This window comes from Guillardia theta, assembly GCF_000315625.1.
Source record: "Guillardia theta CCMP2712 unplaced genomic scaffold GUITHscaffold_34, whole genome shotgun sequence".
Taxonomy (NCBI): domain Eukaryota; class Cryptophyceae; order Pyrenomonadales; family Geminigeraceae; genus Guillardia; species Guillardia theta.
In genome coordinates this window covers 476,452-497,736 of record NW_005434640.1, presented here as the reverse complement: position 1 = coordinate 497,736, position 21,285 = coordinate 476,452, and the positions used below count along the sequence as shown (strand labels likewise).

The window sequence follows — 21,285 nt, the reverse complement described above, 5'->3', positions numbered from 1 at the left end:
AATTGAGGTGGTAGGGGTACATGGGCACTGCAAGCTAGAGGTTTCATCTCTTGTGGAGTTCCAAGATGGGGGTGGGGTGGGTGAGACATGGAAAATAATGGGTGGGGGTTGAGAACAATGATCGAGTGGGTGGGTGTCATGGAAAGACTGGGGAATTGATCAGGGTAGGGTGGTTAAAAAAGATAGTGTTTAGCTGTAGTAAAAAAGAGCTGGGTCCTGTGGTGGTCATATTTTACTGGGTAGGGGGTACAGGAAACAAGATTAACAGGGTAGGGGTCATTCAGATGGGGTGGGTAACTCTTGAACATGTAATGCATGCGCTGGGCGATGATCGGAAGAGTGTAGAACTTCCTTCACCTCCTCTTCATCCCCTCCCCCTCCTCCATCCCCTACCTCTCTTCCTCTCCTCCTCCGCCTCCCTCCTCCCGCCTCCCTCCTCCATCCCCTACCTCTCTTCCTCTCCTCCTTCTCCTCCCGCCTCCCGCCTCCCGCCTCCCTCCTACCTCTATCCCATACTTCTCCCCTCCTCTCCACCTGCCCTAACTGCTGCTGCTGCTGCTGCTGTCCCCATGTGCTGCTGTACTGGCACCTCAACAGCTCCACCAGATCCAGCTCCTCATGTTCCTCTGATGTTAGGCTCGTCTCACACTGCTGCTAATGCTCCTCGCTGCTCGGCTTAGTGTTGAACTTTCATGTCTTCTGATAATTGACTTGTGGTAATCTTTTGTGTAAGCCTTTCGACCCACTTCTTTCGGGCAATTGTTCTAGTTTCAGGCTGCTGCTTCTCTCGTGCTTGGTTTTCGTTGGTTTTCTCTGCACATTAAGAGGAGACGAGGTGTTTATGCCCCCTTGGAGAGACTTCATGTCGAACCGGTCGTCACCTGACGTTTGATTGCAGCGTGATGGAAGCTCACGAACCCCCTAGACGTCAACGCGAAGTCAACTGGAACATGCTGACTCCTCTCTTATGGGCACCGACCATTCCAATGTCACGAATCCTTCTGAAGAACAATCCAGTATGGAGGAATCGCGTGTTCTTCTCGTGCGTAGGAGTTTGTAAGCATTTCGACGACTTGTTGTACAGGCTGACTTGCCATACAGTGTTTGCTCACGGTCTATACATGTGGCCGCAGAAAGGAACCGACGGCTGATGAAGGGCATACATGGAATTATACTTTGAGAAATCAATCGGTACTAAGGTATGATTATAACAGTCAAGAGCCTCAGTGTTTCATTAATGAACTACATATGACAACTCCATGCTCTTGTTGCTGTTGGCCGGTCTTGTTCGCGGAGCCCCTCGGAGGCTCATCGGTTTGTGGGGGCCTGGACGAGTGACGGCCTGCGAGCAAACGCTTCAACACCTTGTCACGCTTGGCACGTCGCGAGAGCTTCTCCACAAGATCAAGGCTCAGACAGCCACACAGTCTTCTCACGAGGAGACACCTGCCCCGAGTGGGTTCTCCGGACATGCCGGCTCTCGGGCTAAGCTGTCTCGTTCGACCAATGTGCAGCATCTCTCCTCACAGCCACACAACAAGAGACACTCGTAGAGAGAGATGAGACTTCACCTGCTCAGAGCTATCGATGCCCCTCCTCCGTCCTATCTGCACCATTTACATGTCGATGCGCCTCCTTCGTCCTATCTGCACCATTTACATGTCACAAGCACTCCATCACGTCACGACTTCAATCTGTTTCATCACAGTTCGCTCAGTACCCCTGCGCATCATTCATAGGTAGCACAAGGCCACGTGAAAACATATCAACAACAGACGATGCTGAAATATTTCACTTCTCCTAACACGCAAACTTTCTTCGTCGCGAGGGCAAGAGACAAGAAACATGCAAGACGAACAGTAAAATAAAAAATCTCACCTCTATCATCCAACCGCTCTCGAGATAGCGATGAGGACCATGTACTGGTGCAAAAGCTTTACATCACAAAGCTTCACGGGTTGTTGAATCACTGCTCAACGAACTTGACAAGCAGTAGGATATTTCACATGATTGACATGTCCGTATTCGACCTACAGAAGAAAACTTCAGTTCCAGTAGGACGAGATCCTTGTAGTTTTGTCCCAACGTTTTCTTCCCACTTGGTAATCGAAACGCATCCTAATACTGACAACCTGACCACAACCCTCCCCTCTTCTCATCCCTTCCTCTCCCTTCCCTTCCTCTACCTTCCCTTCCTCTCCCTTCCCTTCCTCTCCCTTCCTCTCCCTTCCCTTCCTCTACCTTCCCTTCCTCTCCCTTCCCTTCCTCTACCTTCCCTTCCTCTCCCTTCCCTTCCTCTCCCTTCCTCTCCCTTCCCTTCCTCTCCCTTCCCTTCCAGTGTCCTCATTTATCTCACCTGGACCAGCATGGTCGAGCACGTGGGCCCTACCCCACCCCCTGTAATATCCAAATGTTCCACTACCCCTCCAGAACGGGTTCGAAGGGGGGTCCTGGTAAAAATAGTGGTGATGGAAATCTCAATGCACCCCACTCTTTCTATGTGATTTGAAGGGTAGTAGGGTAGTATATGAAGCCACCCCTATGGAGGAGGAGAGAGGGGGGTGGGGGTTAAAAAAAAAGAACGGGCACACGAGGAGGAGAACGCCATGCCGAAGAAGGGGAAGACAGCGCAGGAGAGCATCAACTCGCGCCTGGCGCTTGTGATGAAGTCGGGCAAGTACACGCTAGGATACAAGTCCACCCTCAAGACCCTCCGGTCGGGCAAGAGCAAGCTTGTCATCATCTGCAACAACTGCCCCCCTCTCCGAAAGTCTGAGATCGAGTACTACGCTATGCTTGCCAAGACCAACGTCCACCATTATTCTGGAAGTGAGTATTTTGTTTGCATTCCTGATTGTGATGTCATGTATCGTTCTGTGGTGTCCTTTCTCGGGATCGCGTCTCTTGTGTATCGCATGGCTGCCTCTGCTTTCTGTCGTGCTTCACTTTCAAAATATCGCTTCTACGTCACGAGAAGCTGAAGCGAAGTTTCTTCTCTTTCGGGAGTTCAGAGGCTTCGTGTGTTGGCTACCAACCAGATATCCACATCTCATCTCATCTCATCCCGTCTCATCTCATCTCATCCCGTCTCTTTCATCTCATCCCGCCTCTTCTCATCTCATCCCGTCTCTTCTCTTCTATGTATCTTTCGCCGTGCATTTCGTTGTGTGGTTGTTGCAAGCTCCCTCAGTCGTCGCAAGATTGACATTAGTTGCAGACAACGTGGACCTCGGAACAGCGTGCGGTAAGTACTTCCGCGTAGCCTCCTTGTCCATCACAGACCCTGGCGATTCAGACATCATCAGATCAGCTCCAGGAGAAGCATAAGCACATGAATGAAAACTCTTGTTAGCAGTCTAGCTCCCGTTGCTCTAACTCGCACATCATCCACGTTGTCACGCGTTCCTGCACGTTCATTCATTCCAACAGTTGGACTTCACTACCTCGTAGTCCCTTTACTCTGACCCTCCTCCACTCCTCCCCGTCACTCCCTTCCCTCCGGAGCTCCGATGCAGCTGGGCATGAGCTCGAGGGCTTCCTTGCGGAGGCTTTCACGGAGGTTGTAGAGCTGCTCGCCGGCGTTCTTGTTGGCGAGCACGAAGAGAAGAGAGTTGAGGGACTTGAGCAGCTGGAAGCTCTCCTCTGTCGCGTAGATGGCCAGCATGCCCCCCACCGGCGCTGTGAAGAACCACACGAGGCCCACGAACTCGCCGAAGGTGAACCAGAAGGCGCAGGTGCAGAGAAAGTGAGTGAGGGGGATGACGGCGGTGCCGGCGAGGATCTTCCAGGTTCCCTTGACGCTCATCTTGTTGGCCTTCCTCGCCTGCCAGTCCGAGACGACGGCGATGCAGAGCGAGACAGGGGCGACGCACAACCACCAGGGGAGGAGGAGCGCGACGAGCAGCAGCGCCATGGAGAGGCGATGCAGAGTCTTCATAATGACGGACAAGCGCTGGGAGTCCGAGAGGGCTCGCTCCCGGAAGCGCTGCACCTGATAGTCATGCACCTTGTACTGAGTGAGCATGTCGCTGCCATGGAGTCAGGGAGAGGCCAAGAGAAGAAGGAGGAAACGGGCCTCACCTGTACTGCCGGCACCGAGACAGGAAGTGTTGGACGCGAGGTTCCTTGCGCGTCTCGAAGTTGAGGCTGGCGGCGACGCTCTGAGTGAGGGCGACGTTGTCCTTGACCGACAGACGGGAGCCAAGAGGAACGAAAAGCCGACGGATCGTCCGGTAGAGCTCCAGAGTCTCCACATCCTTCGCCTGCTCCACCATCACAGCTGCCCCGCCTTCCTCTCCCCCTCCTCCCCCCCAAGCGTTCGCCCTCCTCTCACCTGCAGGGTCACTGCGCTCATCCCCGCCATGACGAGGTCCATCACGGCGGCGTTGGCCTCCTGCTTCGCCTGTGGATTCACAAGTGTCAGCCGCTGCAGCTGCCGCTGCGACCTTCACCTCCTTGCTCCCGCTCCTCCATCGGTCGACGGTCGCCTGATCCACATCGATCGGGTCCCCGAAGTCAACGGACACTGTGCTGCGAAATTGATGCGGAGAGAAGTAGTTGAGCCCGACCTGCCAGAATGTCATTTCCCCTCCTCCCTCCTCCCTCCTCCTCACCGGCACCACGGAAATCTTGAGAGGCTCTGGGCCCGTGTGCTTGGCCATGGCCCCGAGGACCATGGTGCTGATGCCCCACTTGAGGGGAAGAAGCTGCGGCAACCTCAGGCCCCTCCCTCACCCCACGCGCTTACCTGCGTCCCGTCGTGTGTCCCTCCCTCCGGAAAGATGCCAATGGTCCCGCCATGCAGGAGGAAGTCGTAGACCTGCAAGAGATGAGGAGCAGCGAGAGGAGGAGAGAGGAGGAAGAGAGGAGGAGAGGAGGAACTATGCCTGCTCGAACATCTCGCTCTGGTCCACGTAAGGTAGGAAACTGTAGGCCGATGGCTCTGTGACGTCGACGGATCGCTTGCTCACTCCCTGCTGCGTCGCCTCGTCGCCTGCCGCTCGCAGGGAGGTCTGCAGCCCCTTCTTCTTGGGCTCATGCCTGCTGCTTGCCTCAGCATGAATGGGAGGGGAGCAAGAGGAGGAAGAGAAATGAAGCGAGGAGAAGGGGGAGAGTAGAGTCGCCTTGTCAACCTGGCGAGGGAGCTCAGACGGCCGGAGGAGGCAACCTTGAGAAGCCCCTTGAGAGGAGCGACGACTCGGATGAGCTCTTCGGGCTTACTCTCGTCCCTCAGCACCTTGTAGATCAAGCTCGTGATGAGACACGCCAGCTGGCAAGCCAGCATGTACGCCATCGGCCACCAATTAGGGGGAAAGACCCTGGGGAGGAGGAGGAGCAGGGGGAGCAGCGTTGCGAGGAGGAGGAGGAGAGTCGTGGGTGTGGACAGTGCGCGGTGGAAGGCCTTGGAGTTGTCGGAGGGCTGGAGGGTCTTGACAGTCTCTTGCATCGGGGAGGAGAGAACCATCTCTTCGTCTGAGATCACCTCCGCCACCTTCCCGCTCAGCTTCGACCCCTTGCGCTTCACTACCAGCACGCAGCCTTTCTTGAAGCTCCTCGTGAACTGTGTTCCTCCGTGGCCTCTGACCTGGCAGCCCTGGGTGGTAATGAAGCCGCTTCCTCGCTCCTCGTTGTCTTCGGGACGCACGACGGGGATGCCCTTGAGGGCTCGCGCGAACTTGCCGATGGCCGGGCGAGCGAAGGACTTGGCAGCTGTCATCCAGCTGATGTGCCGCCGCGTCTTGAGCGCCACGACCTTCATGACGACGATGGGGTCGACGAACTGATTGACGTGCGGGGCACACGCGAAGATGACGGCGCGTCCGTCCTGGATGGGAAGAATCTTCTGCTCCCCTCCCACGGAGATCTCACGGAAGTACAAGTCCATCATGCCGAACCAGAACGAGCACACGGCTCTACGAAGACTGACGTTGTCGATGAGGTAGAGGACGACGAAGAGGATGCTGATGCTCTGACCGAGGTAGCAGAACCCCAACTTGGAGACGATCAGGTCGAGCCCCACCGCCAACCACAGCAGAAGCACACTGTACTTGCGCCACCTACATAGACGTCAGAAGACACACGCACCAAAACCCCTCCCTCACAGCTGCATCGGAACCTCCATCACTCGCGCTCTCCCTCCAGATCTCCTTCGCCCTGGTTCCTGCGTCTCTTGCTCCATCTCGTTCATGTTGGCGACTCAAATTTCATCTAGACACGTTCATCTGCAAACACAGAAAGATAAGTGACAGATATCAGCTCCAGATTCCCCGTCTCCTCCCTCGCCTTCTAGCCTGTGCTCTCTCCCTCCCTCCCTCCCTCCCTCCCTCCCTCCCTCCCTCCCTCCCTCCCTCCCTCCCTCCCTCCCGTTGCACCATACGCTCCCCCTCGTAAGGTTTCTAGGTGACAAATCAGGAAAGCGCAAAGGTAGGAGGATGGGAACGAGAGCTTATGACGGGATTCGAATAATATGCGACCTTGAGGTGATGGGCTATGAGGGGGCTGGGAGGCGAGATAACCATGGGATGAGTGGGGATGAGGCCAACAAGTTGCGATGAGAGAATGGTTGGGGATACGACGGGTGGGAGCGACGATGGCGGGGATGAGGGGGATGATGTGGATGCGAGGAGGAGGAGAAGACGAGGAGGAGAGGAGGAGAAGGAGGAGAAGGTGCAACTCGGATGAGCTTGACGCCTGGAATACTCGTTGGAAGGTCAGCGATACCTAATCTTCCCCTTCCCCCTCCCTTCCCTTCCCTCCTATCTGTTTGCTCATCTCCCTGCTTCTCTCCGAGCGCTCACTTCTTCGTCTAGAACGGTCAGACCAGCTTTCATCTCCCCCACGTGCATCCCGCGCTCTCCGCGCATCTGCTCGAGCTGTTCGAGGATGGAATCAGCGCTCCTCACTTCCCTAAGGCGATTCTTCTTCCTCTCTGCGGCAAGACTGTCGACCTTCCTTGGCTGGCTTCAATGGGACACAAGGTAGGAGGGGGAGGTGAGGAGGAGGAGGAGGAGGAGGAGGAGGAGGAGGAGGAGGCTCGAATGAAGCCTGGCCGTAGGTCGTCGGCGTCGACTGCTGCCCTGCTGCCGTGGAGGAGCTTGAGGCAGAGCACAAGCTGACGGCGACGAGAGGAGAAGGAAAGGAGTTCAAAAAGATGATCCTCTATCTCCCTGCCTCCCGCGCCTCCTTTACCTTCCTAGTCGGAGATTTCTTCCTCTTGCACGAGGGCGTTGCCGGCCGCTTCGAGGCGCTTGCGAGTGAAGAGGAGGGTGGGTGGTGACGCGGCTGCAGGCGTGCTTTGACCGAGGAGCGCTGGTCGCCATCCCCCCGGAGCATCGAGGAGAGTACGTGCAAGTGACCGACGGGCTGATGGAACGAGGGGGTCGCATCCTCCTGGTCACAGTGGAGCATGACGGATATTCCAACGGCAAGGTGACGCGAGGAAGGAGGAGGGAGGAGGGAGAAGAATGACGGCTTGCAGCTTGGCCCACCATACAGCATACCAGAAGAGGAGGTGAGGAGGCTGTACGAGGAGCGATACGTGGTGGAGCTGCTGCAGGTGAGAAGCGCTGGTCGCGGAGAGAAACTGACGATGAGCAGCGGAGAGAAGTGAAGGAGGAGGAAAAGCGATGGCGAGAGCGAGGGTGCTCGTACTTCCGCGAGAGCATTTACCTTATAAGGAGAAGAAAGTGAACTCATGCCATGATGACCTCCTCTTCTCGCGTCGCTCCTCCTCCTCGCCCGCCAACGCCGTTGGAGGCATCGAAGGCGCCCATGCGAGACACGCTGAGAACATCCTGAGGTAGCTGGAGGTGAGGGGAGGAAGAGACAGGGGGGGATGAGAAGAGGGGGATGAGAAGCGGAGGACCTGCTCGAGGACGGTGAGGCGAGGATGGATCTCAGACAGGAGGATGGTGAGGTTGCTGTTGTGCCTCTGAATCTCGCGGATCTTCTCCGTCTGCTCGCGGACCTTCTCGGCCCCCTGCTGATTGTGAGGGGAAGGGGCGGAGAGCACGAGCGGGGGGCGAGCGAGAAAAGAGGAGGGGGGAGCGAGCGAGAAAAGAGGAGGGGGGGGTGGCGAGCGAGCGAGCAAGGAGGGGGGGGGTGAGGGGTTTCTCTTGCCTCGTTGTTGTTGATGATTGCAATCTTGTATGCCTCCGACACGCGCTGCAAGGAATGAGAGGAGAGAAGATGGGGGAGGAGAAGGCAGACCTCCACTTCTTGCCGTAGAGTCGCATTAGCAGCCTCCTCCTCAAGCCTCTTGCTTCGCTCCAGTCGCAGTCCGTCATGCATGCGCACTAGTTCTGTTTCGAGAGACCTGCGGTTGATAGTGACAATGAGCCAACAAGGCAACGAGCTGAACCTTTTCTCCTCCTCGAACCTCCGCTTGAGCTCCTGGATATACTCCAACCTCATCTGCTCGTTCTCATATGCCTTGACACTCGTCAGCGCAAGCGCCGCCTCTCCTCGACAGCCTTCACCTTCCTTGACTCCTCCTTCAAAGCCTGCTCTCGTCTCGACGCCTCTGCGAGCTTCAGCTCAGCAGCTCGCAGACTCTCCTCCGCCTGCCATGTCCGATTCTCTGACATCCTGCAGATCGTCAGGTAGCGTCGCCACAAGCAGCTCCTCCTGCCTTCGCTCCTCGTCACTGCGAGTGACATGCTCCTGCAACATCGCCATGCGCTTCTCTGCCTCCTCCTTTTGCCGCTCAAACATGACGTGTAGCGATCGCAGCTCCTCCTTGCTGCCTCTCACGTGCGACTCTGCGGCTCGACTTCATCTCCTGCCCCTCCTTTCCTCTCCTGCCACGACCTGCAAGTCGCAGAGCTGCACGCAGCCAGTCGTTCTCCTCCTGAAGCGACGCGTGACCTGCAGGAGGTCCCCAGCTGCTGCCTTGTCATCCCCAGCAGGCCAGCCTTTGATATGTGTTCACCTGCCGCTGTTGCTTGGCTTCAGCTCCTCTCCTCCTCGTCCTCCTGCTTCTCTGCTCAAGGAGTCCAGGTACTCAGGTGTTCCCCTGCGCAGCTGGACTGTGTAGGTCTGGCAGGCCCATCAGCAAGAAGACAAGCCGGAGAACAAGTGAGACAAGAGACGAACTCGCCTGACCATGCTGGTCGAGGAAGCAGATCTCACAGACGCTGCCGATCTCGCCGATGATGAGGTGACGCAGCTCAGCGACATTCCTGTGAACCACCTCCTGATCGCCGACCCTCACGATCTGATCGCCGATCTTGATCTAAGCACACCATCATTTTCTCCTCCAGCTTCGTCTACTTCCTCTCCTTTACCTTGCCCGTTCGTTCTGCTGATCCTCTGGGCACCAGCTGCTTCACAAACACACCATCTCTACCTTTCTCTTCACCAAGCATCAGGCCCACACCTGCCTGCTCTGCTTCAAGTCAGCACCATCACCACCACCACCACCACCACCACCACCATCGTATCCTTCACCACCAACACCAACACCAACACCAACACCAACACCGTCATCATCTTCATCATTATCTCCATCTCCATTATGATTATCATAATCATCTCTGTCATCATCATCCTCGCAATCATCGTCTCAATCATCTCCATCTTCTCCATTATCCTTACTGGCGACTGACGGCATTGGAGCAACCTCCGGCGAGAAGCGATCGACGTGGTTTCGAGACATTCGCAGGAGGAGCGTGCGGAGCGAGAAGTCTGAGTCACGCGGGTCAACTAGAGCCCCTCCCCCTCCCCCTTCCCCTCTCTCCCTGTCCCTGTCCCTGTCCCTCTCTCCCTGTCCCTCTCCCTCCTCCCTCCTCCCTCCTCCCTCCTCCCTCTCTCCTCCCCCCCCATCGCATGGCATCTTCGCAGTTTCGAAACGGTCATTGTGTAACGGACGTACTTTTGTAACGGCTCACGTTTTTTAAGAGTCTCTAGTTGAGCAGCTCCCGGCACTCGAGCTGGTCAACGACAAAGGCGAACTCGATGGATCGCTCAGCCATGAGGCGGTACCTGTCCGACGCTGCGAAGTGACCTGAGCTCATGTCGGTGCGAAGCAGCATCGGCTTCTTGCTCTTGTTTTTCTCCCTCAGTCGTGCGACCCACTTAGCCGGTTCCCAGTAGGGCACGCGCGGGTCGTTGAGACCTGCGGTGACGAGGAGAGCGGGGTAGTGAGCGTCGCGAATGTTGTCGACGGGGCTGTAGGAGAGCATGTAGTCGAAGAAGCGCCGCTCGTTGGGGTTTCCCCACTCTTCCCACTCGGTGATGGTCAGGGGTATGCTCGGATCGCTCATCGTCGCCATGATGTCCACGAACGGAACGCCCGCGACGACGACGCGGAAGAGATCGGGACGAAGATTCATCACCGCGCCCATGAGCAGACCACCAGCGCTCCTGCCGTCCTTGAGGTCACACAGACGAGAGTTAGAGAGAGAGAGAAGGAAACCTGCCCGAGATGGCCAAGCGAGAGGAGGTGGTCATGCCGAGCTTGATCAAGTGCTCAGCACAGTCACAGAAGTCGGTGAAGGTGTTCATCTTGGTGAGAAACTTCCCCTGCTCCTCATACCACTGCCTTCCCATCTCTCCACCTCCTCTGATGTGCGCAATCGCATAGATCATGCCGCGATCCAAGAAGCTGATGGTCTTGGAGTCGAAGGAAGGGTCGATGCAGATACCATAGGAGCCGTACCCGTAGAGCATCATGGGGGAGGGAGATCTTGATTTCGCCCACGCACAGTCCTTGTGAAAGACCAGGGAGACGGCCACTTGCTCTCCGTCCCGTGCCTGCGCCATGATTCTAGCCGTGCGATACATGCTCCGGTCGTAGCCCGGCACCTCCTGCTCCTTGAGCATCGTTTTCTTCCTTGTTGTCATGTCATACTCAAATGTGGAGTGCGGAGTGACGAGAGAGGAGTATCCGAAGCGAAACAGCTTGCTGTCAAACTGCTTGTTCTTCTTGGGATACATGTCGTAGCACTCCTCGTCAAAGTGCAGATCGTGAACAGCTCCAGTCCGCATGTCCATGATCTTGCACATCTTCAAGCCATTGCTTCGCCCATTGATCACAACGTGATCCGCAAAGCATACAAGATAATCCAGCTTGGTCGACTTCTCATACGGAAGGACTTCAACCCAGTGATCCCTATACCATCGGGAGCAAGTCAACTCAGTAACGAGGCGCAGCAACCTTGTGCAAGGGGTTACCTGCTTGGACTTGAGATCTTAGTCTTCACCAGTTTAGAGTTGATGCACTTGTCCATGTTGGTGATGATGTAGAAATGTTCTCCCCAGTGCTCGACCGAGTATCTGTGGTCCTTGACTCGTGGCTGCACGACTGACAGCGTCGCCTTGCTGTCCTGCAAGTCGAGGACGTGGATCTCTGATGTAGTTGGCGAGCACGACTCGACGATGAGGAACCTTCCGCTGCAGGTCTTGTCGATGTCGATCCAGAAGAGCTCATCGTCTTCCGTGAACAAACAAACGTCTTTGCTCTGGTCCTCTCCCAGGACATGTTTCCATACCTTGTAAGGCCGATGCTCTGAGTCCATGGTCGTATAGAAAAATTCTGAGTTGCTCGAGCCCCAAACCATTTGCCCAGCCGATTCATCGACACCCAGCGGGATCAGTCGACCGGTCGCCATGTCCTTGATCTTGATCTCGAACGTTTCATACCCGGTGTGATCCACCGTGAAGCCGATGAGCTGATGGTCAGGACTGGGCTCAACTGAGTGAACGTCGCAGTACTTCTTTCCCTTGCTGAGCAAGTTGACATCCAGAACAACCTCCTCTGCGCTCGCCTTCTCCTTTGTGTCCGTCAACCTCCTGCAATGAATGGGATACGACAAGCCCTTCACCGTTCTGGTGTAGTAGATGTAATTACCCCAAGGATAGGGAACCTCTTCATCCGTTTCCTTCACGTGACTGACAAACTCTCTGTAGATCTTGGTGTGCAACCTGCGGAGCGGCCTGAACTTGTGCTCGAAGTAAGCATTCTCACGGTTCAGATGTGCGAGCACTTTAGGGTTGCTGCGCGTGTCGTCACGGAGCCAGTAGAGGTCATCTTTCCTCTTCAGCGCTGGATCCATTGGGCAAGGGCCACGATTTTCGCCTTCCACTTTGCCGAACAAAACGTCCTTGGGTGGGATCATTCGCTCGACGGGGACGCCATCTTCATCGAAAACGGGTTTCAAGAAAACCCGATACTTCCTCCACCTCCACCACAACCACAGGCCGCCCAAGGCAGAACAGGCTCCCGCTCCAATGATGAAAACAGCCTTGCTCTGCCAGAACCGAGGCGTCAGATGAGTGAAGCAAAGTTCAAACGAAGTGATCAAGAATAGCCGAGAAGACAAAGAATAAGAACGAAACATCAGGGGACACTTATTTGACATGATATAAAAATAAAAGAGATGTAACGAGAACTTTTTTCACTGCGTTTTTCTGTAATTGCCAGAGTATCTCTCACGAAATTTCAAACGAATAGTGCAATGCACAAATTTGCTGGGTACTGCGAGGAATATCGATGAGGCATGACATATGGACACAAGAAGAGCAGGAACTGGACAAGGTGAACAAGAAGACAGGGGAGTGAATGTAGATGAGAACAAGGACAAGAACAACAAGACAGCATGACTCGACAGGTCATGATAGCCCACAGGTGATCTTCGACCTTTGTAACCCATCGTACCTGCATGGATAGGCGATCAGCTAACATTCAGGGGGGTGGGGGGTACATGAATATAGGGTAGGGTCAAATGCACGGGGGTACTTTTTCAGCATAATTGTAGGTCTTAAAGGGGTAGGTGGGAACTTTGGTTGGGGTACTGAGGGTTTGAAAGACGTTATCATCACAAGGGGTAGGGTGATTTAGATCAAGACTAATAACTCCATACCCTAAAACATGATCATGTTTGAGGGGGTAGAAAGGGAAAGGGGGTAGGGGTCCAGGTATTGACTCTTCGCTCGCGGACTGTAGAGGGGGTAGGGGTGATACCGATGGCCTGTGGTACCCGGTACTTTCAGCACGTTTTACAGGGTGTACATATACCAGAAGGGGTTTTCTGTGTCATTCCCAACATCAACATGGCGCGACAGGAAGCCATTGTAGCCGGGGCAATGGCCACAACAGCGGCTGCGTTGTCGCTCCTACTGATCATCGTTGGATCTTCTGTACAGGTAGATCAAGTGTGAGAGATGGCTTGTGCGTGTGCCATGCCTGTGAGATCTGATTTAATCTTTGGTTGTCTCATTGAGGACCATTGGACAGTTGTTCGTGTTGTGATGTATGGATGTGGACTGATACTCTTTTTACAGAAAAAAGATTCAGTTCTGTATCAGACTCGCAAGATTGATTATCCAGTTCTCGTTAGAAAGACAGCTGGTCCCTCATTTGTGCATCCAACTCAAGCTCTGGCTCTTGAGGCCAGAGACTTACCCGTGGAGAGATACTACGAGACGGACGGGGTATTGTGTGTGATAGACGTTGGTTTGTACCAACTATCGTGCAGGTTGCATATGGAAGCATGGAAGGTGTTCCCCCTTACAAGTGCCCGGGTGCTTGGTGCGATGAGGTTTAGAAACGGCTTTAGTGTGAGACTGTTTCTGATCATTTCGCAGACACCATTCCGCGTGTATCCCGATGGCAGAGAGGAGTTTGGAGCTCCAAAAGACTTTACAATGGCATGGGGCCCTTGCAATGTTGCGATCCAAGATTGTTAGATTCATTCGCTTCTATGCTCCAACGTTAGTAACGAACGGTCGGTGACCCGTATCAGCGGCTCACGCTGTTGATTCAAGAGATGTGATGGGGTGGCGATGGGTTAGGCGATGGTTGTTTTTTTTTAATTGTTCGAATGATGGGATCTTGGAGTGAGATTGCAGCTATGCATCTATGTATTTTTCTCTGAACCCATCTCAAACATAACGAAACAAATCCAATTTGGAAGGCGGTTGAGTAAGAGTTTGAAGGAGCATCGGATAATTGAGTCAGAACAATGATCAAACTATATCCGCAGGAGTGTGCAACAAGTGCTGCGATCTTGCAAAAGAGGTGTAGATGGGGAGATGCATTCAACCTGAGGTAGCAAGATTTCTTGAAAAGATCATTGGTCCATCTCGAAGTCTACCTCCTGTGGTCCAGCATGTTTACCCTGGATATCAACGAGGGTGACATCAAGGAATAATCTTTTCCCAGCATGTATGTGATTCGCGTCCAGCACAAGCCATTCGCCATCTTCCTCTACCACCCTCGCACTTGCCCCTCCATTTATTTTGAATGTCGTGCCGAGGGCCACTGGCATGTCAGGTGGCAGTCCAACCATGTTCTTGGTGATAGTGTAAATCTTATCTTCCTCCTGCTTGCCAAAGAAATCATCAAGGAGTATTCTCGTTGTCTCACCAGATCTCAGTGTGGAGACGGCGTTTTCAACTTTGGCCGATACTTGAGATTTACCCAGAACGAACCGAGTAGCAATGAAGCCATCCGGCAGAACTCCGTCTTGTTTCAAAAACTTTGCAAATCCTCCACTTCCCTCTAGTTTCTCCCCCGTTTCCGCCGTTACGGTGTACTTGACTATGACCGTATCCCCTTTCACTGCTGTATTGCTAGGGCATTGATCCATTGCTCCCGCCCCAATCGCTACCATACGAAGCGAACTGCTTGACCTGTCTGTGACATTTGTTTTTAAGGCCGAATTCTGTACATGAAATCAGTGCACTCTAGACCGTTTAAACTACATACCTTGCGGAGAGCGAGGCGTGCACGTTGCTGAAACGTGAGTTCCCTTTTGGCCGATTGAATGGCAAAATATGGGTTGAAGCAATAGGCAGACGAAGTCACGGAAATGAAAACAGACATTAGCATTAAGAAGGTACCCTTCTGTCTCTCGGGCATGCCTCCGAGAATGACCATTTGAGTGTGCAACGAAAAAATTTGCTGAAGGCGATGAATAGCGAACTTGTAAGAACTTGATTATCAGGTGAGCAGCCAGACTAGCAGTGGCAGGTTGCGAAAAGGACTTGAGACACGGGAAACTTGGAAGAAGGAAGAGGCGGGGGGGAGGCGGGTGAGGGGAGAGACTGAGGGGATGAAGCAGGACTCTAGTCGCAGCAGCTGAACAATCATAAATGGCACCTTTGATCCAGGCTGGGGTGGAGTGATACTGATACCGGTGTATTTCTAATGAAAATGTAGTAGATGTGGTGGGTACTAGGGAAGAGGAAGACACGATGGTGAGGGTTACCCGTCATCCTCTTTTGTAAGTGCAGACCCTACCCTCAGTAACCCTATACAACCCCCTCCTTGAACCCCTACCCCGTACCTATGTTTGATCTTTTGTGGTACTCTGAAATGGCTCTCTACCCCCCCAACTTTCCATTAACCCCTACCCTCTCCAACCTCCAAATTAACCCCTACCCTCCCAGACCTGGGTTTTGCGGGGGTTGGGTTCGAAGCGCTCGGGTATGAGATATGAAAAGAAGTCTTTTCGGATAATCAGGAAAAACCACTGGTGCCATTGTACCCGTTACGATGCCGTTAAGCTCTGAGTGCCGAGTGTGAGTCAGTGAGAGGCTCAGCCGCGGCAGTGTCACGGCCCGCCGGCGGGCCTGTGCCCGGCCATGGCTCCTTGCAAGTTGTCGGCGGCGGTGAGGAGGACTGTTTGCATTACTAAGTTACTTGGATCGGTACCGTCAGCTGCACTGCCGCGTCGTCGCCGCCCGGCCGAGTCAATAATGCCGCTCGAGGCTGTGACACCACCGTCTCACCGCTGAAGGTGCCCCTTTCGTATATGATGAATTGGGGTACCTTTGGTGATGTGGTGGTCTGTCTGGTTTGAATTTTTGTACCACAAACGGTTTTTGAGTAATTTCATAAATGTTGTTCAAGTTTTGAGAGATTACTGATAGAATGTATATATGGTACAAAAGCTCCTGGTAACCCCTCTGGTTGACCCGGATCGGACCACGGTCACCCCGGGTGGTCCGAGCCTCGGCTCCCGGCGGGAGTCCGCTCGCCCGGCCGCGGCCGGCCCGGCCGCCCGGGGCCCAGTGCCGCGGCCTCGCCCGATCAGTGCCGCACAGCCGCGGCCCCCGGGTCCTTGGGCATTGATACCGGGCGTCCGACCGCCCGCGGCCGTCACGGGTGATGTTGGTCTCGGCTACCGGCGCTGACTCGGAGGCCCTAGTGAGGAGAGAATGAAGTTTTACTCGCAGAAGGTAAACTCTCTCTCTCTCTCTCTGTTATCTGAAGTTCTTGCCAATGGTTATTGCCCACTCAGCATGACTGTGAACTTGACGTTGTATCATCGTATCTTGACTTGGATCTGCTGACATTCTCTTGTTTGAGTGACTTTCTGACGTCCGATGTAACGTACTATTTCAGAAACTCGGGGGGAGGATGGTACGTATGCCAGCCGTGCCAGTCAGATAGCGCCGAGTTAACAAAAACTCTCCTGTAAACCAAGACGACTTACGTGGCGAGGCGGCATGTAGTACGTGGGATGAAGAGGGGACTTTCCTAGGGCCGTCTTGTTAAGGTCCTCTCATGTCTGGATGCTTGGGTTTCACATCCTAGCATACAGTCTATCTCTCATGTGCTCCTCAATTCTGGTTTTGTGTGCATTAAACTCGGTCTTGAGCAAAAACTGTCTTGTTACAACTAAGGTCGATGTGATATCTGCGTGACTTTGGACTAGTACAAGTCTAACAAACTTGTATTCCGTCAAGCCGCCGACAAGGAGCCGGCGTTGCCCGGGGGTCCGCCTGGGGCAGCGGCCCCGTGACGGAGGGAGGCTGGACTCCTCTGGAACACGGTACCGCTCGAGGTAGTCCTCCTCGCTAGCCTCCGAGTCAGCGGTAGCCGCGAGTCAGCGGTAGCTGCCCGTGACGGCGGCGACGCCGCAGCAATGCCCAAGGACCGGCGTGACCCGACCGATGCCGGGGAGGAAGCAGGCGAGCTCGGACCAGCAGCAAGCACCCCAGTGTTGTCGAGCTCTCCGGAGGCACCCGACGTCACAGTGAGGGACGGAGACGCTTGGCCAGCTCCGCGCCGATCGGCGGCGCCACTCTGGATGTTTCCCCCATCGGAGTCGGAGACCTCCGGTCGGAAGACTCCCCCTCGGGCGACTCGACAAAGAGTCCGAGGAGGAGCTGTCCTCTGGCTCGAGAAGTGCTTGCGCCCGCAAGGGCGTCATGCGCCTCGCACCAGACAAGAGCGCCTCCAGCGTCAGCTGCATGGTGAGGCGCTGATAGGTGGCGGCGCGTTTGCGAGCCAAGACCTCAGCAGCAGGGCCGTCATCAGGCACGAAGTGCCGACCAAACGCCGCATCCTCAAGAGGCATCGAGCGCTGAGCAATGATGTCCGCCAGATACCAGATGAAGCGGAGGGTGTCAGGATGCAGGGTACCGTCCGTCGAGATGGCAAGAGGGATGAACGCTCGAGGAGGAGTAGTCATAGCATATGCAGCGCGATGTTTGCGAATCTTCTCAGACGCTGCAACAGGGAGGAAGATGGATTTACTGGCAGAAGGTAAAAAGTGCCTCAAGCAAAACAAAGCAGGAACAAGCTAAACCTCCTGGCACACAGCGCACAGCGAGAAGCTGCACAATCACACACAAAACACAAGCCCGAAAAGAACCAGCACTGCTGGCACCCAGACGCGGCAGCGCCAGCCCAAGCGCGAAGCCGCCGCGGCCGCGCAGACAAGCAGCCTAAGGGTCAGGCAATCAAGCAACAAGCAGCAGGAGCATGCAGGAGGAATAAAATCCCTTAGACGCGATACCCGGAGGCAGCCGACTGACCACTGTCAGTCGAGACGTGCCGCCACCGTTGAAAGCGGCGGGCGGCCGCGGAGGGCGTCGAGGTTGACTTCCCCCCACTTGGTCAGGTCGGCAGAGCTACTAATGTAAGGGTGGACCAACGTCACGTCCGCCATCAAGCCCTCGTACTGCTCAGACCCTCGATCGCGGATTCCAGGGATGTGGATATCGCCCTTCATCTTGCGGCCATGAGGATGGGAGGGTACCTGCCGTCGAGAACGAGGATCCCCCACTGTATCGATGACGCTCTGAAGACCAGCTTCGTTGAGCATCGACCGAATCGTAGAGAGATGGATTTACGGGCAGAAGGTAAAAAGTGCCTCAACAACAAGCAGCAGGAGCATGCAGGAGGAATAAAATCCCTTAGACGCAGTAGACGCGATACCCGGACTCCGGCAGCCGACTGACCACTGTCAGTCGAGACGTCCGCTGCCGCCACAAAGCCGGCGGCCGCGGACGAAGAAAGGCATAGCGTTGTCGGGTCAAGGAACTTGCTGACAATTGGGATTTGTACCAGATCCAGGCATTTTCCAGTACAAAATTGTGTGTGAGTAAAAAATCGAAGGATTGGAAGGTTTGAAAATCCATTTCCAGCGCTGCAAGTTCAACGGCAACCGGGGGTAATTGAGAGCTTAGATAAGTAAACAGTTGTTCCTATTGCCTTTGCATAGGATCACTTAGTTAGGCCCTTGTATAGTGGAGTAATGATTTGTACCAGAACCTGATGGGTAGGCGTGGTAGTATTTCAAATGATTCGAACCCAACGGACGCGACAGGGGGGTGGGGGGTACAGGTCTTGGTCTGGTACTGTAATGGGTACCTTTTAAAATACATTTAGCAGAGAAGGTCTCCCTCCCCATCTCCCTGCCCTCCGCACTTGCGCATCCCTATCCTTCCCTGTCCATGAGTCTCAGACTCTCGTCAGACCTTCCCTGATGACCCTCAACTTTCTTTGACGCTTCTGTCTGCCTTGTCCTTCCTCAACTTGCTGGAAATTCAAACTCTGAAACCATGCCCATGAGTTGACAAGCACTGAGTTTCTCAGTTTGAATGCGGGAGGAAAGATGATTCATGGAATGAAACTCAGTGGTTCATATTTCAAGCTGATGGATTCGAGTCGTATAGCACTGGCTTATGACTGTCATTTTACTTCTCAATGATACAGCATCAAGAACTTGCTCTCGATCCATCAGTACTTGCAAAGGGTCATTTTTCAGACAGAACTTCGAGTTCATCTTTATTTTGCGTCGATCCACACGATGACATCTGTCTGATACACTATGTTTGATGAATAGCAAGAAAGAAAGGCTGAACTGTGCACCGCTTGACTGAATTTTCTACAATACTCTTCAATTGTGTAAGAGAGCATGTCACATGTAATCATACCAGGCAAACAAGTCACAGTATCGCTCCAAACCGCGTTGTGCTTGAAACTGAGACTCTACATGAAGATGTTATCGGACTAGTCGAATGATGTACAACTTTATGGTGATACGTGGTTTAGAACTGTTGCAAAGCGGACATGGGAATATGTAGCGGCCTAGGTGATGTTTTCAACGTACTTCAATAAAACAAAGCCAAGTTGTTGCTAACAACATCATCATTTCTCCATGAGCCTGCATGACCTGATGTACATGTTAGAGAAGTCGATGCTCATTCATCAAAAGAGTGGTTAGACAAGAAATTGGTAGATGCTTCTGCGCAGCATTCGGCCCTTGTGTATGTGGAATCGTGCACACTCACCGTCGTGTGGAAGTGTTTGCACATTCTTCTGCGCAAGTCTCATACATTGTCCTTATCATCTGGAATGGTTGACTTTCGCTGCAAGTAATATGAGCAGCGCAAAGTTGGCAAACTTATCCATATGGTTGGAATGCCGGCGATGCATTGCAGCCTGCATAGCACCTGAGCGCTTTGTTCCACTTATCGCTTGGTTCCAAACAATTGATGATATCGCAGCATGCAACTCGCTTTGGCCCAAGGGTGTCAAGCGAGGAAAAGATCAGAATGATGAAAGGGCGAGAATGCAGCGAATAAGAGAAGCTGGTCAGGCTCAGTTTCTTTGTGTAAGAAAATGCCAATGCTTTGTACATGTTAGGTTACAAAGAAAGAGGCAAGAAAGCTCTGGTATGAGACTCGAGAAGAAAGATTTATTCAAAAGGGTACGTCCATTTTCGTCTGCATGATTCAATCGGATCCAACATCAATTAACTGCTCCTGATACCATGTCAGTCTAGTCACAACAAAGATATCAGCACCTTGAAAATTTCTTGCTTCGACTCGAGGTGAAGGAAATGAAATATGATTTACAATGCTATAAGGGGTATCGTTTTGTCGCTCAAAGCGTCTTGATTGTAAGTCATGAAATAGAACACGACATGCAATCAATTTGCAAGTCATACCTTCATGTGGTACCTCATCACTGCCATTTGATGAATGCACTGGTATTCCTTGAAACTCTTTACATGCCTTGGCAATACTCTTGCATATTGCTCAGACCGCCCTCAAGCCCGACTCTTTGCAGCAGATTCCTATGAAATAAGTATAGATCATGCTGTCTCCGTGACATGCTTCATGACTTCCTACTTATTGCTCATGAGAGTCAATGTCATCCATCGTACAGCGCCACTAGCGGACGGTCCGTGCGGAGTACTCCTTATTCAAGCTGCTAAAATCTATGATGATCAACCCTCTTTACATGTGTTTGCAATCACAGAGATGTTTTCAGACTGCTGCGCTCACACCAGATTCTGCAGGGATTGCCTCTGCTTGTCCTGGTCTGAGCTCTCCTGCTGCAGATGAGTAACATTCGCTTGCTAACCTTGGATATGCAACCAGGGAAGGGAAGGGGCAAGGCTTGAGAGCTCCCTCTGATCTACAAGGGTGGTCTATGTTGGTCGGAGGCAGGGTAGGGTCCAAAACTTGACCCCATCGGAGAAGGGACTTTCACTGGGAAACAGGTGGGTCCAAAGCATCATAGTTTGAACAGGGGAGGTACCGCATAAACTATTTTGGTACAAGTTTTCCTAACAGTACTCGAATATGTACCATAAAATTGGTACTGTTGGTACAATTATTTGCTACCAGGAAGTACCCTACCCCCTTAAACACGTCCCAACCAATTTGAATCAGCTCCCAGCCGTCTGACCCACCCCAGACCCCAACTGCCATTTGCTATTCACATGTGTGGAAGGATACCCCCACAGAAAACTATTGGAAACCAGAGGGGTCAGTTGAGAGCGCCGCCGGCAGCCGCCGACAAGGAGCCGGCGTTGCCCGGGGGTCCGCCTGGGGCAGCGGACGGAGGGAGGCTGGACACAGGAACACGGTACCGCTTGAGGTAGTCCTCCTCGCTAGCCTCCGAGTCAGCGGTAGCCGAGTCAGCGGTAGCTGCCCGTGACGGCGGCGACGCTGCAGCTGTGCAGCTTCTCGCTGTGTGCTGTGCCAGTGCCTGGAGGTTTAGCTTGTTCCTGCTTTGTTTTGCCTGAGGCACTTTTTACC

General features: G+C 53.7%; 7 protein-coding genes across 7 annotated transcripts; 3 read left to right on the top strand and 4 right to left on the bottom strand.

The window, feature by feature from the left end:
* Positions 1–2,591: 2,591 nt before the first annotated feature.
* On the top strand, positions 2,592–3,354 carry RPL30e (large subunit ribosomal protein L30e, cytoplasmic). The gene is made up of 2 exons (XM_005832598.1): positions 2,592–2,829; positions 3,218–3,354. The coding sequence occupies exons 1-2, from the start codon at positions 2,607–2,609 to the stop codon at positions 3,325–3,327; spliced, it is 333 nt and encodes a 110-aa protein (XP_005832655.1). The 5' UTR covers positions 2,592–2,606; the 3' UTR covers positions 3,328–3,354.
* A 43-nt stretch (positions 3,355–3,397) lies between these two features.
* Positions 3,398–6,212, bottom strand: GUITHDRAFT_163230 (hypothetical protein). The gene is made up of 9 exons (XM_005832597.1): positions 6,102–6,212; positions 5,133–6,056; positions 4,971–5,040; positions 4,748–4,819; positions 4,614–4,706; positions 4,452–4,568; positions 4,334–4,402; positions 4,081–4,262; positions 3,398–4,028 (listed from the first exon to the last, which is right to left on the bottom strand). Exons 1-9 carry the CDS (start codon positions 6,185–6,187, stop codon positions 3,485–3,487), a joined length of 2,157 nt encoding a protein of 718 aa, XP_005832654.1. The 5' UTR covers positions 6,188–6,212; the 3' UTR covers positions 3,398–3,484.
* A 1,450-nt stretch (positions 6,213–7,662) lies between these two features.
* On the bottom strand, positions 7,663–8,588 carry GUITHDRAFT_152661 (hypothetical protein; the record flags this gene model as incomplete). Its single annotated transcript, XM_005832596.1, has 6 exons — positions 7,663–7,793; positions 7,865–7,978; positions 8,119–8,163; positions 8,209–8,314; positions 8,360–8,430; positions 8,478–8,588. The coding sequence occupies 6 exons, from the start codon at positions 8,583–8,585 to the stop codon at positions 7,692–7,694; spliced, it is 546 nt and encodes a 181-aa protein (XP_005832653.1). The 3' UTR covers positions 7,663–7,691.
* A 515-nt stretch (positions 8,589–9,103) lies between these two features.
* Positions 9,104–9,604, top strand: GUITHDRAFT_108548 (hypothetical protein; the record flags this gene model as incomplete). Its single annotated transcript, XM_005832595.1, has 1 exon — positions 9,104–9,604. One exon carries the CDS (start codon positions 9,104–9,106, stop codon positions 9,602–9,604), a length of 501 nt encoding a protein of 166 aa, XP_005832652.1.
* A 248-nt stretch (positions 9,605–9,852) lies between these two features.
* Positions 9,853–12,128, bottom strand: GUITHDRAFT_94614 (hypothetical protein). The gene is made up of 3 exons (XM_005832594.1): positions 11,173–12,128; positions 10,415–11,110; positions 9,853–10,362 (listed from the first exon to the last, which is right to left on the bottom strand). Exons 1-3 carry the CDS (start codon positions 12,114–12,116, stop codon positions 9,903–9,905), a joined length of 2,100 nt encoding a protein of 699 aa, XP_005832651.1. The 5' UTR covers positions 12,117–12,128; the 3' UTR covers positions 9,853–9,902.
* Positions 12,129–13,083: 955 nt separating this feature from the next.
* On the top strand, positions 13,084–13,686 carry GUITHDRAFT_138875 (hypothetical protein; the record flags this gene model as incomplete). The annotated part of the gene is made up of 4 exons (XM_005832593.1): positions 13,084–13,143; positions 13,282–13,436; positions 13,476–13,557; positions 13,585–13,686. 4 exons carry the CDS (start codon positions 13,084–13,086, stop codon positions 13,684–13,686), a joined length of 399 nt encoding a protein of 132 aa, XP_005832650.1.
* Positions 13,687–13,793: 107 nt separating this feature from the next.
* GUITHDRAFT_163226 (hypothetical protein) lies at positions 13,794–14,878 on the bottom strand (the record flags this gene model as incomplete). The annotated part of the gene is made up of 2 exons (XM_005832592.1): positions 13,794–14,663; positions 14,708–14,878. The coding sequence occupies 2 exons, from the start codon at positions 14,876–14,878 to the stop codon at positions 14,070–14,072; spliced, it is 765 nt and encodes a 254-aa protein (XP_005832649.1). The 3' UTR covers positions 13,794–14,069.
* Positions 14,879–21,285: the final 6,407 nt, after the last annotated feature.

Excerpts from the sequence above, each read along its gene's own strand:
- RPL30e (XM_005832598.1), top strand. The coding sequence starts at position 2,607 with ATGCCGAAGAAGGGGAAGACAGCGCAGGAGAGCATCAACTCGCGCCTG. Across the intron at positions 2,830-3,217 it reads CGTCCACCATTATTCTGGAA|ACAACGTGGACCTCGGAACA; the intron begins GTGAGTATTTTG and ends CATTAGTTGCAG.
- GUITHDRAFT_163230 (XM_005832597.1), bottom strand. The coding sequence starts at position 6,187 with ATGAACGAGATGGAGCAAGAGACGCAGGAACCAGGGCGAAGGAGATCT. Across the intron at positions 6,057-6,101 it reads ATGGAGGTTCCGATGCAGCT|GTGGCGCAAGTACAGTGTGC; the intron begins GTGAGGGAGGGG and ends ACGTCTATGTAG. Across the intron at positions 4,403-4,451 it reads GGAGGAGCGGGAGCAAGGAG|GCGAAGCAGGAGGCCAACGC; the intron begins GTGAAGGTCGCA and ends GTGAATCCACAG.
- GUITHDRAFT_94614 (XM_005832594.1), bottom strand. The coding sequence starts at position 12,116 with ATGATCCCACCCAAGGACGTTTTGTTCGGCAAAGTGGAAGGCGAAAAT. Across the intron at positions 11,111-11,172 it reads AAGATCTCAAGTCCAAGCAG|GGATCACTGGGTTGAAGTCC; the intron begins GTAACCCCTTGC and ends CCGATGGTATAG. Across the intron at positions 10,363-10,414 it reads CGCTTGGCCATCTCGGGCAG|GAGCGCTGGTGGTCTGCTCA; the intron begins GTTTCCTTCTCT and ends CAAGGACGGCAG.